The sequence below is a fragment of the Colias eurytheme genome, chromosome 30 (assembly GCF_061535395.1).
Source record: "Colias eurytheme isolate Ceu_HAF_F1 chromosome 30, ilColEury1 Martin Lab GWU primary, whole genome shotgun sequence".
Classification (NCBI taxonomy): domain Eukaryota; kingdom Metazoa; phylum Arthropoda; class Insecta; order Lepidoptera; family Pieridae; genus Colias; species Colias eurytheme.
In genome coordinates this window covers 3,723,688-3,737,645 of record NC_143009.1, presented here as the reverse complement: position 1 = coordinate 3,737,645, position 13,958 = coordinate 3,723,688, and the positions used below count along the sequence as shown (strand labels likewise).

Below are 13,958 nucleotides of genomic sequence, written 5' to 3'. Positions count from 1 at the left end.
GAACACGTAGGTATATCATATTGTTTTTTACTACTTTACTTTTATATAGAAAATAAAAATGCCATAACATCAGTTTTGTAAATTTTATTAAGTACAACTTCTCTTCTCAACTTCTTCAGCATCATTACTAGATTAAGTACTGTGAGCATATCGCTGATTTTGATAACTTTTGTCCATTGTAGTACCTACTCTGTGGTATATTCTCAAAATCTCAAAATAAATAACACGCCAGCGCCAGCGGCCAATGGCTGAAAATTGAAATGAACGCAACACAAAGATCAAGATGGCGTTCTGTCAGTTGCCACTTGTCGAAGTGTACAAAGGAAATGGTTGCTAAATTTACATTATTGTGAATAAATGGGATATTTATTGTGCTAAAATAATTTCATGCTTCAATCATGATGATGAAATTCGTGTATATGTTTTAAGTTGACCGAAGATAAAATATCATTTCGGTTTATATAAAATGCTATCGATTTGTATTCCTGGAACAATAACAAAGTGAATGCAATTCCGTACAAATCGATGTAAATGCAGGAGTCGTGCGCAGGTGCAAATTTACCTAGACGAGTAGGCGTAGCAGAGCACTTGATTAAGTTTAAATCGTCTCCGAATCTTAAAAAGATGAAAAAATTTATACGGTCGAAGATGGATCGCAGTGAGTCGGCTGATGTGGCTCAGGCACCGCCTCCCCCGCCGCCTGACATCAACCCAGAAAAAAAGACGGAAATCCAGCCGCCCTTGCCGCCCCAACCGCCTCCGCCGGACGAACCATGGAACGTGACCGTGAAACAAGAGGTCGAAGACCATGAATACACCGGAGCGTACGGGCCTTACGATAGTGAGGACAAAACTACGCAAGAGCAACCGGAGCAAGACGATGTGAAGCCCCGAGTGACGATATGCCGCGACTACATCCGTGGCACGTGCAAAAGAATCGGCACGTGCCGGTTTGCGCACATATTCGATGTGTCTCAGCTAGTCGGCGTGTATACGTTCTGTCGGGACTTCCAAACGAAAGTTTGCAAGTTCGCAAACTGCAAATATGTTCATGCGGACGTGTTTGAGGAGCAGAACTTCTACAGAACTGGTTATCTGCCTCCTCATGCGTTCACGCATAAAAGAACTACTAATAGTCAATTGTCTGAGGCATCTCCCATGAGTGCTTCAGCAGCCCTCGCGCTGCAGCCGCCGCCGCCGCCCCCGCCGCTGCCGCCGCCCCCGCCGCCGCCTCCCGAGGAACCGGCCCCCGACTTCACATTCAAGAAGCCTCCGCCACCGCTCCCTAAAGATATAGAGCGAACATTAATGCCCATGAGGAGCTTCGAGGAGTCGTACTTGGACTTGTTATCGTCCAACGCATTAAAGCGATCATGGTCCACGCTAGAATCGGACACACTGATTGACCATGAATTGGGCCCGTACCCAAAGAAATGCAAGCACTGTGATATCATGGAGTTTGGCATGCAGCATAGCAGGAATAAGCTGCAGAAAATGATTTTAAACACAGAAGCGTTGGGTGTAAAAATTGCTCACATAGACAAGAGGAATTCTAAGATTGAGTCTATAGTACTGAAGTTATTGACTTCCACATCTCCGAATGCCTCAAATCTCTATACTCCGTCATCTTATAATAGGCAGTATAATCGAGAGTTCACACAGCTGGAACAATTCTCAGCGCTGTTGGGTAAACGTTTGGAGTTTTTTGGTAAAACCTAATTTCGTTTTCTTTGGTTTTATTTTTTTATTCAGCACGCACAGCTATTGATTTGCGATTTATTTTTATTTTTATTTGTGTTCATTTTATTATTTTGTTTTTGAAATTCTATCCTTGTGGGAAGATGTTAAAAGTTAATAGAATGAATCTTGATTCATCATTATTGCTTAAATTTTTTTCACAACTATCTTAATATAAGCTATGTTCCCACAAAATAGAATATCTAAATTTTTTACTCAACACCCCCATAGCAAATCCTTTATCCCATTCATCTCTTTCAAATCACTTAACTATCATCAAGTTTAGCATAGCCCTTCCTTTTCACAATAATTTTGACAAAATCCAATGCGAAAATTCAGCAAAGCCCGCTCTTGCAATTGACTTAAACTGTGTAGCAATTTTTACATCCATCTGTGTTTAAAAAATATTTTAAAGGACTAATATTTGTTACAAGTAATTTTGAAACTGCTTGTAATAATATTGGTTCTTTAAAGAGTATATTTTGCAAGCACCTATGCAATTCTTGTGTAGAAATAACGTTTTGTAAATCTTCTTAGTAAGAGTAACGTTATTATACTGTGTGTTTGTAAAATAAGACAAACTTGTATTATTACACCAATCGATATTGTCATTAATTTGGCTCTACATAGAGCTATTTCTGATAAAATATTATAGTTACATGTGTACTATGTTGTATTGAATTAAATCTAAAAACTTTAGCATTGTTTTTATCAATGAAATGCCTTTGTTCTTCGAAAAATATATGCTTTTTAACCAACTTAAAAAAAGGAGGAGGTTCGCAATTTGGCCGGTATTTTTTTTTTTCAAATTTTCATATATTTTGACAATAATCTTAATATCTAGAGATTTATCTATTTAAATCAAAGTGATCAATGTTGTTATTTTTTATACATTATACATATTTTAATCTATGACAAAACTATATGGAGTTAAAACTTTTTTTACCACACAGTACTTGAGAATCTTGTTTGATGCAAGTTTTTAAAGATATTACATTGAACTATCTATATAAATATTTTCATGAGTTAAGGCGAAATATTTTTGATGTTTTTATATACCTTGTTTATTTAAAATTGTCAAATTATAACTGATGGTATATAATGTTTTTGGCCGATAACTTTTTTTTAATATTTTCTCATGCAAATCAACAAATGATTTTAATTCTAGAAAACAATTAACTAATTTCGTTATTGTTTTTATTGCAATATAATTTAAAAAAAATTAATTTGAAATATATCAGAGAGGTTTACAATAAAAAAAACGTTTAGATTTTGGTCTCAGTCATTTTATAGTAGCATTAGAACACACATACATATTGTGTTGATTGTGCTAGCTAATATACTATTTGTGTTTCTCTTAACTTAATTTGAAATTAATTTATTTCATATATTTAATGTAAAATTGACATTTTAAATAAATAAGGTAAAACATATTGATACAACTACAAAAATAATAAAAAAGAAAAGGTGATTTTAGGTTTTTTCAATTAATTTGCTTTTATTACATACCTACATATAATAAAAACGACCTGACAGAAAAGTAACTTTTTTAACCTATTCATTGAGTATGTGTAAACGACTTCAAAAAAAGGAGGAGGTTCTCAATTCGACTATTATTTTGGCTTTGTTAGGTAGGTCCCTCAGAACTTTTGACTGTGTGAACCGATTTTGATAATTCTTTTTTTTTTATTTGCAAGATGGTGCCTGCCATGTGGTCTTATTTAAGTTTTAGTTTTGACAATTCGACGGTGGTTTTTTTTAGATCTTTGTTAAAAAATAAAAAATAATTACTTAGCATATATTTTCTTCAAGAAACTTTTTTTTGCTTTACAAACTAAAATTAGCTCTTGACTTCAAAATCGATTGATATAAAGTTTAGTTTCTAACTCTTTTCAATGCGAATCTTTAGTCCTACAATCCTACTAATGCTATCCTATCCTACTAATATTATAAATGCATTACATATATCTCGATGTATAAATGCGAAAGTTTGTGAGGATGAATGTATTTGTATGTATGTTTGTTACTCTTTCACGCAAATACTACTGAACCGATTACAATGAAATTGAGCACACATACAGAGGGTTACTTGGATTAACACATGGGATAGGTTTTATCCCGGAATTCCCATGGGAACGGGAACTATTATTCTTTGAAAACGCGGGCGAAACAGCGGGTGGAAAGCTAGTTTTTAATAAGTTATGCTATTTATTCTGTATGTAGGTATATTATATAGGTACTTACTACATGAATTAATGTTGAAGTTATGTAGTTTACATAAACATCTTGTACTACTTACTAGCTGTGCCGCGCGGTTTCACCCGCGGGTAAAATGAAGTATTTCTATAGATTTTGTATTCTGAAGCATAAACTATATTATTGAAAAAATAAATCCATTCAGTAGTTTTTACGCGAAAGAGTAACAAACAGCCATACTTACAAACTTTCGCGTTTATAATATCAGTATGATTTTGTATGGACCTATATCTGATATAAATAAATAAAATAGCAGTAGTCAACTTACCTCTTTCCGTGTTACTTTAGCGCTCGACATTTTGGAAAATTATTTCTTTATTTTTAACCCAATTCAAAAAAAGCAGGAAATGCTCGATTCGACTGTATTTTTATGTCTTTTTTGGCTCGTTATCTCAGAATTACTCATTGTGATTGGGTAAAACGATTTTGATAAGTAATTATTTTTTTATTTGAAATCTGCCTGACATGTAGTCCCATTTAAATTGGGTTTAGGATTGACTGTTTGAAGGCGATTTTTAGTTATTTTTTCTAAAAAAAAGTATTATTTTTTGTTCTAAGAAAGAAAAGAAATCTAATGTATGTTTATGTAATCTTGGAGAGCACTAGAACATACCTACAACACGTATAAAACATCTAGAAATCTATTTTTCGGTTAAAAATTAGTTTTTTTTTTAACAAAAAACGGTCTGAATGTAATTGTATCGATGTAGGAAACCCTTCTTGAATTTTAAACTGTATTACTAACCTGACTTTTCTACATTAAAAAATATTGTTTTTTTTACATTTATAATTTTGAATTACCTACTGTAGCATTTGCATAAGTTTAAAAATAGATTATAGGAATAGGTACATGGGGTGGACAAAGCCCAAAGGTACATTTCTGCAGCGAAATATAAGGGCGTGCATAAGATATGATTATCGCGAGTGCTAGATAAGTTATAATAGTTTTTAGATATTTACCTTTTTAGTGTGTATTTAAACATTATGACGCGATTGATTTGATATAGGAAGATTTATACCTATTACATTTTAGTAAGAATTTTTAATTTTACCCTTTTAGTTGACTTTAAAAGAATTTCGGAAAGTAGTGTGTAGAACGATTCTTTTTAGATGCATATTTAAGATTTTAATTTTATACTTTTCACAAAGATTTTAAGAGTTTTCACATCGATAGAGCGCTTGCTAAAATCGCTACAGGGTTAGAGAATCAATAACAATAGATAGAGAAACGCCAAGAATGATTTCTCTGCTCAATTCTTATTGGTCATCCAACCATCCGTGAGCCCATTGAAAACATCCGATTGGCGAATTGTAAGCGAATCGCTTGACGTAATTATATCCAACAGATAACCTATGTATATGTAGCTATTTAATATTTATGGCAGCACTGCGTTGGTACAATTATTTTGCCATTGTCTCGCAGTGAATGGGTTACTTTATGTCCAAAACGTTTTGAATAACTGAAAAGATATTTTCATTTAAAGTGCCTAGTATCTGTTTATGTATGCTCTATGCAATGATTTTATAAGTAAATAGGTACGTACGTAAGTATGTTACCAATACAATATTCTTCTAAAACGGCACACGCACACACGTTTAGACGTCAAAGTGAGATGGCATGATTCAACTATCGTGAGCGAAAAAGAGACAGCTGAAGTTTGACGTACCACACCGCATGGTAGGCTAACCTAGCGTTACCTTTTTAGATCATAGGCTCTAGAAATATAAAATAGAGCCTCGGCCCTCGACTATATAATAATTAAATATTTTTTATAATCGTTTTTTTTTAAGTAAATCATAACAATTAATATTTAGTTTTATAGCATTCAAGTTCTCTATGAGACATTTTTAAAGAAATAATAATTCGACCACATAGCGGTATTCTTATACCTACTAAACAATAAAACTTTCTTCTCTATAACATCATGTTTAAAACTACCTGCTCGGCTCGACTCTACCCTTGTAAACAGAATATTGCATATTTCACTCAGAAATAACAAGCTTTCTGGCGAAAGAGTTTTCGAATATATATTTTTGTAAGTTTTTAAGTTTTTAAACCAAAACCAACAAAAAATATTTCTTCATTATGTAGGTTTAACATTAGTTTAGATATTTAAGTGGAAGTATTTTTATACTGTAGTACTTAGTAGTAAATAATTTTTGCTCGATAAATGCTAGGCCTATGTATATTTTAAGTTGGCGGGCGTAATAATATACATAGACCTTTTTCTTTAGTTTTTCTTTAAATGTGTTGATTTTTTATGTTTAGTTAAGTATTGCATAAGATAATTTGTTATTATTTAGAATATAAGTTTAATATTGGTGTCAATAAATAGTTGCAAAAGTATTATACGAGTTTTTTATTTTTATTCTGGTATTCTATCTAAAATAATTAGGTTCTAATCATATTTTTATGTGCCCATAGAGTCACTACAATGTAGAGTCTACATAATGTAATCAAAGACGCTAAACTATTAACTATAATAGACAGTACACCAAATAATATTTTTTGATAAAATGTGATCTATTTAAATACACTTATTAAGCGGAAGCTAACCAAAAACGGTCCGAGCGAGAGGTCTCCCAAAAGGGAATGGTCCTTGTCTAACGTTTTGACAACTCATTACTCAACCAATCATTATCGTCTATGTAGAAATGATAGTTAGGGTCACCATGAATTTTATTTGACTTTGCACAGTTATAGAGTTATAGAGGTCATTGCATAGTTATAGAGGTCAGTGCCTCTATAACTATACGCTGGACAGGCTATTGCTGTCATTTTTTGTGCCTATTTGAAACTCGCCATTTTGGCGCTGACGGCAGCAGTGAGGCCAGTGAGGGGGAATGGAACTAATACTTGTGATGTAAAACAAATGGTTTGTTATCGATAAAAACTTTTCTGATATCGACTACAATGATAGAAATATTACCGACACTATTTTTTATTCAGACTCAGATTATCCAGAAGTTAAACCTGTGTAAACAAAACGAAGCGACGAAATATTTTGTAATCTAATAAGATTACAAAATATTTCGTCGCCTCGTTCGTCGAGAACTAATAAGTTCTCAGAACTTTCACCGGGGGCGCTTTGAATCGGCACAGCAAATAGCTGTCATTTTGTATGGGATAGCCAGTCCAGCGTATAGTTATAGAGGTCAGTGCTTTGCACCGTCTCACGAATTATGTTACTATGAATGAAAATTATAACTTGCGGTCTTTACACTTTTACGGTACAATAATATATGACACTATGTTTTAGTTTATTTTTACATAAATTAAATTAGGTAGCGTATTAAAGCATACTAAACCCATTAGAAAATAATTTAAATTAGGGTGTTATCAAGTAATTATCTAATTATGTATTAGTTATTAGTTAATAGTTGTATAGCTCTTATTTATTCTGTGTCTACAGGATTGGAAAGAAATAATACAAACTATTTACTTTCATATAATATTTCAGTTTATTTAACAGTATAATATAGACTGAACGACTACAATAACATTGCTAATCATACATAATAATAATATGTTCTTATTAACTTTCTACTTTATAAGTTTTAACCTTAGTTATGTATTCGAGATACAACACGCAATAAAGCCTATCAACCAAGTCGTGTCCATAATTATTTACTTAATAATCTATAAGAATTTTACTGGTTTCTTCATAATGGCAGCACTATTATCTGTCAAAAGTTTAAACCTTTTGCTCATTTTGCTTAAAACATGCTTTTAACTTATTTTTCACTACGTATTTGCCTTTATTTCTGAAATATCTGTAACATTACTATCATGACGGTATTTTTCAGTACTATAAAGTATGGGATACTATAATCACCGCATTTTTTTTTAAATTTGCCGCCGTTTTTACGGGACACAGCTCGTTTGACAGACTAGTTAGAACTTCAACATGTGCTCTACAATGAGAAAAATATTGTTCAATGAAAATTATTATTTTGCAGCGTCTTAGTTTATATATTTTGTATGGTCGTAAATGTCTAGTTACAAAAAAAGTTTTTTTTACCTACGTTATTGTTAATGTCATCGAACATTGCACAAGTTATCAAGCATAGGTACTATGGATTAGGACTATATGGTTTTCGAAATGACTAGAAATATTTATAAACTCAAAACAACCATTGATATTATATACCTTTAACACATTCAAAACAACACTCATTACACAATTACATCTAGGCATATGTTGAATTAATTATTAATTCATTCAATAACAAGAGCCATTAATTTAGAACAAGTCGTGTTTTCTTCAATGCCGGGAAAATTGAAGCCTTTTCGCGCCAACTCTGCATACGTCATCACAAAAACGTCATGGAATCCCGCCTTTTTGGCCACAGACTGCGACGCGGCGGCCGTGAAAACTGTCGCCGTCACTTTTATGCCTAAGGCCTTGCAGAGCGGTATACTGAAAAAAAATTGTTGTTTACAATGAATTTATCACTCATCAAAAGGAGTTGGTTACGTACAAGCATATAGGTGAAGCTAATAAAAGCGTGTTAATTAATATTATAACCGCCATTTTGAAATAAAAGGAAAATTGTATTATCAAGATTTTTATTTCTTTAAACGTTACAAATTTTAAAAGACACAATATTGACCTATAAAAAATTAATTACAAGAACAAAAATTAAGTTACACATTCCGCACATGATTATAGAATAATTACATTAAAACAACGTAAAAAAACATTTAAAATCTATTGAAGTCTGTCTTATCAAGTTTGTGTCGTTGTTTACAGTCAACTTTTACGATCCTCTTTTCTGGCAACACATTACGTTTGATATGATAGATTGGTTGTGCGAATCCGAAGTCCATTTCACAATAATATAAGTGCTTATTCCTATCAGCAGGGTTTGGATAATACGCTGCATATAAAACGTCATCTACTTGATATAATCTAACATCTATCGTATGTTGAAATAACGCACCGCTTAACAACATTCGTTCTATTATAACACAGGTTTCGTGGCCAATCTTATTTCCGAATATGTTGAAAAACCGTAAATAATACGCCTTTTTCAATGTGTTCAATAAATCCTGGAGGCCGTCGTCTGTTATTTTATTAGAAGATACATCTAATGCACGTATTTTTGAAAATGGTAATCCAAAACTTAACGCTTTCGCTCCTGTGTCTTGAACACTATTACCAGCTATGTTTAATAATATTAAAGCAGGATTATCTTTAAGATATTCAGCAAATAACTCTGCTCCATAATCACCGATTTTATTATATCCTAAATCCAAGTATAGTAAAGTGTTATTTTTGCGTAGACCGCGTATAAAATATTCTACATCATGCCCGATGAATTCATTCTTTTGCAGATGCAATTCGATGATAGTGTTATTTCTCTCTAACAGGTATTCTATGTGATAGGCAAGCCACTTTGTTTCATATGAATATCGATTAAACAATGGTACAACTCGACACAAATCGAGTACCTTCAAAGTTCTGTTCGCGCCGTGGTCGATTCTCAAAGCCGTAATAATATGGGCTATGCTTGTAAGCGTCTGTCCTGTTTCACCGATATCACAGTACTCAAGACTTTTGTTTTTAACGAGAAAATCTGCGAAATATTCACCACCCTTTGCGCCGAAATCGTTTCCATTGATCCTTAGATATTTGAGTTTCAAAAACTCCGCGTATTTTGATAAATTCAAAATGGACGCCTCCGTTAAATTGTTGTTCATGATGTTCAAGTTTATAATGCTCGATCGGCCTTTCACGAGTAGTTTCTTCAATAGTTTGAAGAAGCCGACGTCTGTTATTTTATTGTACGCTAAATCGAGCCTTGTGATACGCTTCGGAGTATCCCGTATATATAAATATATTGCACGAATATCAGCGTCACAAATGCGTTTTTTATACCGATCGTAGATGTCATTACCTCGTAGTACTAAATAAGCAGTGCCATCAGAATTCCTCTCAGTGAAGAGACCAAGGCGTATTTTATTTATTTCCGTAGATTGCAACGGAGGTGGGTGCCCTGTGATGCGTTTTAGTAGGCCCTCGGTGTCGCAAATACAGCGTTTTTGCTTACGGGGTGGATTTTTCATTTTTGTTTACAATTTGGACGGATTCACAAACATTGGTGGTAATTTTGATTGATTTTATATTTTACTGTCAATTTAACATTTTTTTTGCTGCCAGTAGGTATTAAAGTCAAATCAATGACATACAAACTTATAAGAATACTCTTTAGAGAAATAAAAACATATTGCAAAACGATCTAAATATATAGTTAGTTAGGTACTCCCTTTTTGGAATTATAGGATAAAAACTGTTCTGTGGATAAAAACCTTGATAAAAACAATAGAACACAGACAACAGAACACGTTTTTTGAGTTGTAATAATATTACCGCGCAAGAAGCATCTCCTTGCCAATCGCCAAGCCTCTCCAAGCTGGGTCTACCACCAGCCCATAAGCTGTCAAGTACTGATTCACACCAAAACGCTCGAAGATATCGACGCCACGGGAAACCATGTCAACAGCGCCGAATAACTTGGCCCAGATCTTGTCTTCGCTCTGTTGAATTAAAAAAATATATTTCTTACGTACGATTCAACATAACATAAGCAAGCAAGATAAAATAATAAAAAAGAGACAATACTATTATGATATTATTAATTATTATAATAGGTAGGTATGTAATTTGTGCTAATAAATAAAAAACTTTGTAGTTTACCTACTGTATATATGTATAGATGTATCTCCATGGCAGCAAATTTAAAATAAAATAAACATCATAAGCATCGATCTGAAAAAAATAAAATTATAAATAAAAAAGCAAATAAAAAATCTCTACTGACAAAAAAAAAACAGGCTGATACCAAAAAAAAAAGGGCGGCAAATTTCACATTGACGTTTCTCACTTTGAATGGTTCTTCTTTGTCGTCCTTCGAAGCTACTGTTAACACGTTTACGCTGATAATGTTTGTCGGTTTGTCTGTGTCTTCTACACAAACTAGAGACAACTTGTCTTTGATGGTATCACGCCACAATTTCTCCAAATTCGCTTGTGCCGTTGGGTATTTGTGGATACCTGAATTAAATAAATACATTTTTAACGCAGCATGAAGGAAGATTTCTTGACATCGCAAACAAGTAAGTACTTAATTATTTTTCGTGTAAGGATTTTGATTTTTGGTAAACATTCGAAAAAAAATGACCTCGTATGAATTGTTTGAATTTTATAGTATTTTTTGTATGTTTCAAATGAACTATTAATACTAACGTTACGTTAACGTTAGAATGTTTAAAAAAAAGTAGGTAATAAATTTCAACGCCTACCAAAAAGATTATTGCATCAAATGTGCATCAAATGTTGCTAATTTTTTACCCAGGCTCATTTATTTACCTATATACTTGCAAGGTGGTTCATCAGCCATAAAGTACTTAACCAGGAGCTGAACTGCTGTTCCCACCTGGTCTTCCATCAGATCCTGGACCCTGAAGTTTGTGCCGCGTGCTGTGAAACGGTGCCATACCGTTGGTAGTGGGATGGAGTCAGGGCGGCGATAGACCATCTAGGGGTTTAATAGTAATATCATATACTAGCTTACCGCTCGCGGTTTCGCCCGCTTTGTATGAAATCTAATAGATTATATTATACTAAAACCTTACTCTTGAGTCTTGAATCACTCTATCTATTCAAAAAAACGCATCAAAATCCGTTGCGTAGTTTAAAAGATATACACAGGGACATAGGGACAGAGAAAGGTCCTTTGTTTTATCCATACTAAAATTATAAATGCGAAAGTAACTCTGTCTGTCTGTCTGTTACTCAATCACGCCTTAACTACTGAACCAATTTGCATGAAATTTGGTATAGAGATATTTTGATACCCGAGAAAGGACATAGGCTCCTTTTTCCCCGGGAAATAGGATAGGTTTTATCCCGGAAATCCCACGGGAACGGGAACTATGCGGGTTTTTCTTTGATTGCGCGGGCAAAGCTGCGGGTGGAAAGCTAGTATATATGTAACCTTAGTATGTATTTAACGTCGATTCGGATAATCAGACATAGACTGGTTATAAAGAAAAACAAACTATCACACATAGAATAAACTTTTTACCGAATCCACGCGATACGAAATGTATTATGACTCTAGCTTTCAACCAACAGTTTAAATAATATATCGGACTATAAAATAAAATAAAAATTACTAAGTTTTAATCTATATCTATACTACTAAAATTATAAAGCTGAAGACTTTGTTCGTTGTTTGTTTGAACGCGCTAATCTCAGGAACTACTGGTCCGATTTGAAAAATTCTTTCGGTGTTAGATAGCCCATTCATCGAGGAAGGCTATAGGTTTTATATCATCACGCTAAGACCAACAGGAGGTAACCGCGAAGCGCAGCTAGTTTTTTATATTACGCTTCGGACCGAATTCGCGTTTTTAGAATTTGAATTTTGAATTTATAGAAATTTTTAAGTTTGGTTAATTTTTCTTTAAATCGTAATAAACAAATTACAAAAAAAAATATCCTCCCTTTAATAATAGGTTCTTTAAAAACAGGCTTCATTAATAAATTAAAAGACCGTGTTAATCTTACCTTGCGGTTTGCTTGCAACTGGCCAACTGTTGAGGTGTCTCTGCCGGAACGGTGGAAATATGGCAAAGCCTAAGGGTGAGTTAGGGTTGGTGTACACTGGGCGTTTTATATCTATTCTACACTTACCAACTTCCTATCCTACTAATATTATAAACGCGAAAGTTTTGTTAAAATGTTCCATATGTATGTTAGGTACCCTTTCAAGTGATACCCACTGATGACTGAACGGATTTTGATACAATTGTAAGTATATTTTGTAATATATGTCGTTTGTAGAAAATATTTATCTAAGACTAGCTTTCCGCCCGCGGCTTGCCCGCGTTTTTAAAGAAAAACCCGCATAGTTCCCGTTACCGTGGGATTTCCGGGATAAAACCTATCCTATGTGTTAATCCACGCTGCCCTCTATATGTGTGCTAAATTTCATTGTAATCGGTTCAGTAGTATTTGCGTGAAAGAGTAACAAACATCCATACATCCATACTTACAAACTTTCGCCTTTATAATAGTAGAAGGATGCTAGAATACGTAAGTCAGAATTACTTATTAAGGTAACATTTTTATCTATACTAATATTATAAAACTGAGAAGTTTGTTTGTTTGAACGCGCTAATCTCAGGAACTACTGGTCCGATTTGAAAAACTATTTCGGTGCTAGTTAGCCCATCTATCGAGAAAAGCTTATATAGGATATATCATCATGCTAAGACCAACAAGAGCGAAGCCACACGGGCAAAACCGCGAGGCATAGTTAGTTTTTAATAAACATAGTAAGTATAAAAAAATTCTCAATGGAATTTGTAGCCCAGTGTGCTACCAACCTAACCGAATACCACCATAATCCAATACAGCCGCTAAACGGAATTTAATTCGTCTAAATTATTTCCTTCACCATCATATTGCGAATTGCGATCGCCTGTGCCCTACAGCTCAGTGGTTGATGTCATTGCTTATGAATAGAGATGGCAGTTCATACAAAATAGTGGAAAAATAGTCGTATTAGAAGGTTGAAATTCGCAGAGTTGATGTTTCTTTTAACTAGCAGGTAAGTTACACAGAGCATGATAGAAAAACTAATACACACATCGATAAAATCTAGAGATATCTTGTATTGAATCAAATATCTAAAAATCTGTGTAGAATTATTTAATGTTATAAATGAAAAAATTATAGCTGTAAATGTAAATGTTTTGCTAATATGTGTTAGTTTTTTGTTAAAATTTAGTTAAACATACTTGCTTTCCGCTAGCAGCTTCGCCCGCGTAGTCAAAGAAAAATCCGCGTAGTTCCGTTCCCGTGGGATTTCCGGAATAAAACTATCCTATTTTTTTTTTTAGGGACAAGTAGGTGATCAACCTTCTGTGTCCTGCCAGACCGAGATATTTTTTT

At 33.6% G+C, this 13,958-nt stretch overlaps 3 protein-coding genes across 3 annotated transcripts; 1 reads left to right on the top strand and 2 right to left on the bottom strand.

Annotated features, from left to right (window-relative positions):
• The first annotated feature begins 273 nt into the window (after positions 1 to 273).
• LOC149895776 (uncharacterized) lies at positions 274 to 6,312 on the top strand. Its single transcript, XM_090118434.1, has one exon. The coding sequence runs from the start codon at positions 532 to 534 to the stop codon at positions 1,717 to 1,719; it is 1,188 nt and encodes a 395-aa protein (XP_089974560.1). The 5' UTR covers positions 274 to 531; the 3' UTR covers positions 1,720 to 6,312.
• Positions 6,313 to 8,004: 1,692 nt separating this feature from the next.
• Positions 8,005 to 12,582, bottom strand: LOC149895774 (uncharacterized). The gene is made up of 5 exons (XM_090118658.1): positions 12,570 to 12,582; positions 11,367 to 11,535; positions 10,882 to 11,051; positions 10,368 to 10,534; positions 8,005 to 8,414 (listed from the first exon to the last, which is right to left on the bottom strand). Exons 2-5 carry the CDS (start codon positions 11,533 to 11,535, stop codon positions 8,213 to 8,215), a joined length of 708 nt encoding a protein of 235 aa, XP_089974784.1. The 5' UTR covers positions 12,570 to 12,582; the 3' UTR covers positions 8,005 to 8,212.
• On the bottom strand, positions 8,699 to 10,063 carry LOC149895775 (uncharacterized). The gene has a single exon (XM_090118657.1). The coding sequence runs from the start codon at positions 10,061 to 10,063 to the stop codon at positions 8,699 to 8,701; it is 1,365 nt and encodes a 454-aa protein (XP_089974783.1).
• Positions 12,583 to 13,958: the final 1,376 nt, after the last annotated feature.

What these genes read in the sequence shown, in the direction of transcription:
- LOC149895775 (XM_090118657.1), bottom strand. Translation starts at nt 10,063, where the DNA reads ATGAAAAATCCACCCCGTAAGCAAAAACGCTGTATTTGCGACACCGAG.
- LOC149895774 (XM_090118658.1), bottom strand. Translation starts at nt 11,535, where the DNA reads ATGGTCTATCGCCGCCCTGACTCCATCCCACTACCAACGGTATGGCAC. An exon ending in ACCACCTTGCAAGTATATAG is followed by an intron (nt 11,052 to 11,366) that starts GTAAATAAATGA and finishes TATTTAATTCAG; the next exon opens with GTATCCACAAATACCCAACG. An exon ending in ACAAAGAAGAACCATTCAAA is followed by an intron (nt 10,535 to 10,881) that starts GTGAGAAACGTC and finishes TTAATTCAACAG; the next exon opens with AGCGAAGACAAGATCTGGGC.
- LOC149895776 (XM_090118434.1), top strand. Translation starts at nt 532, where the DNA reads ATGCAGGAGTCGTGCGCAGGTGCAAATTTACCTAGACGAGTAGGCGTA.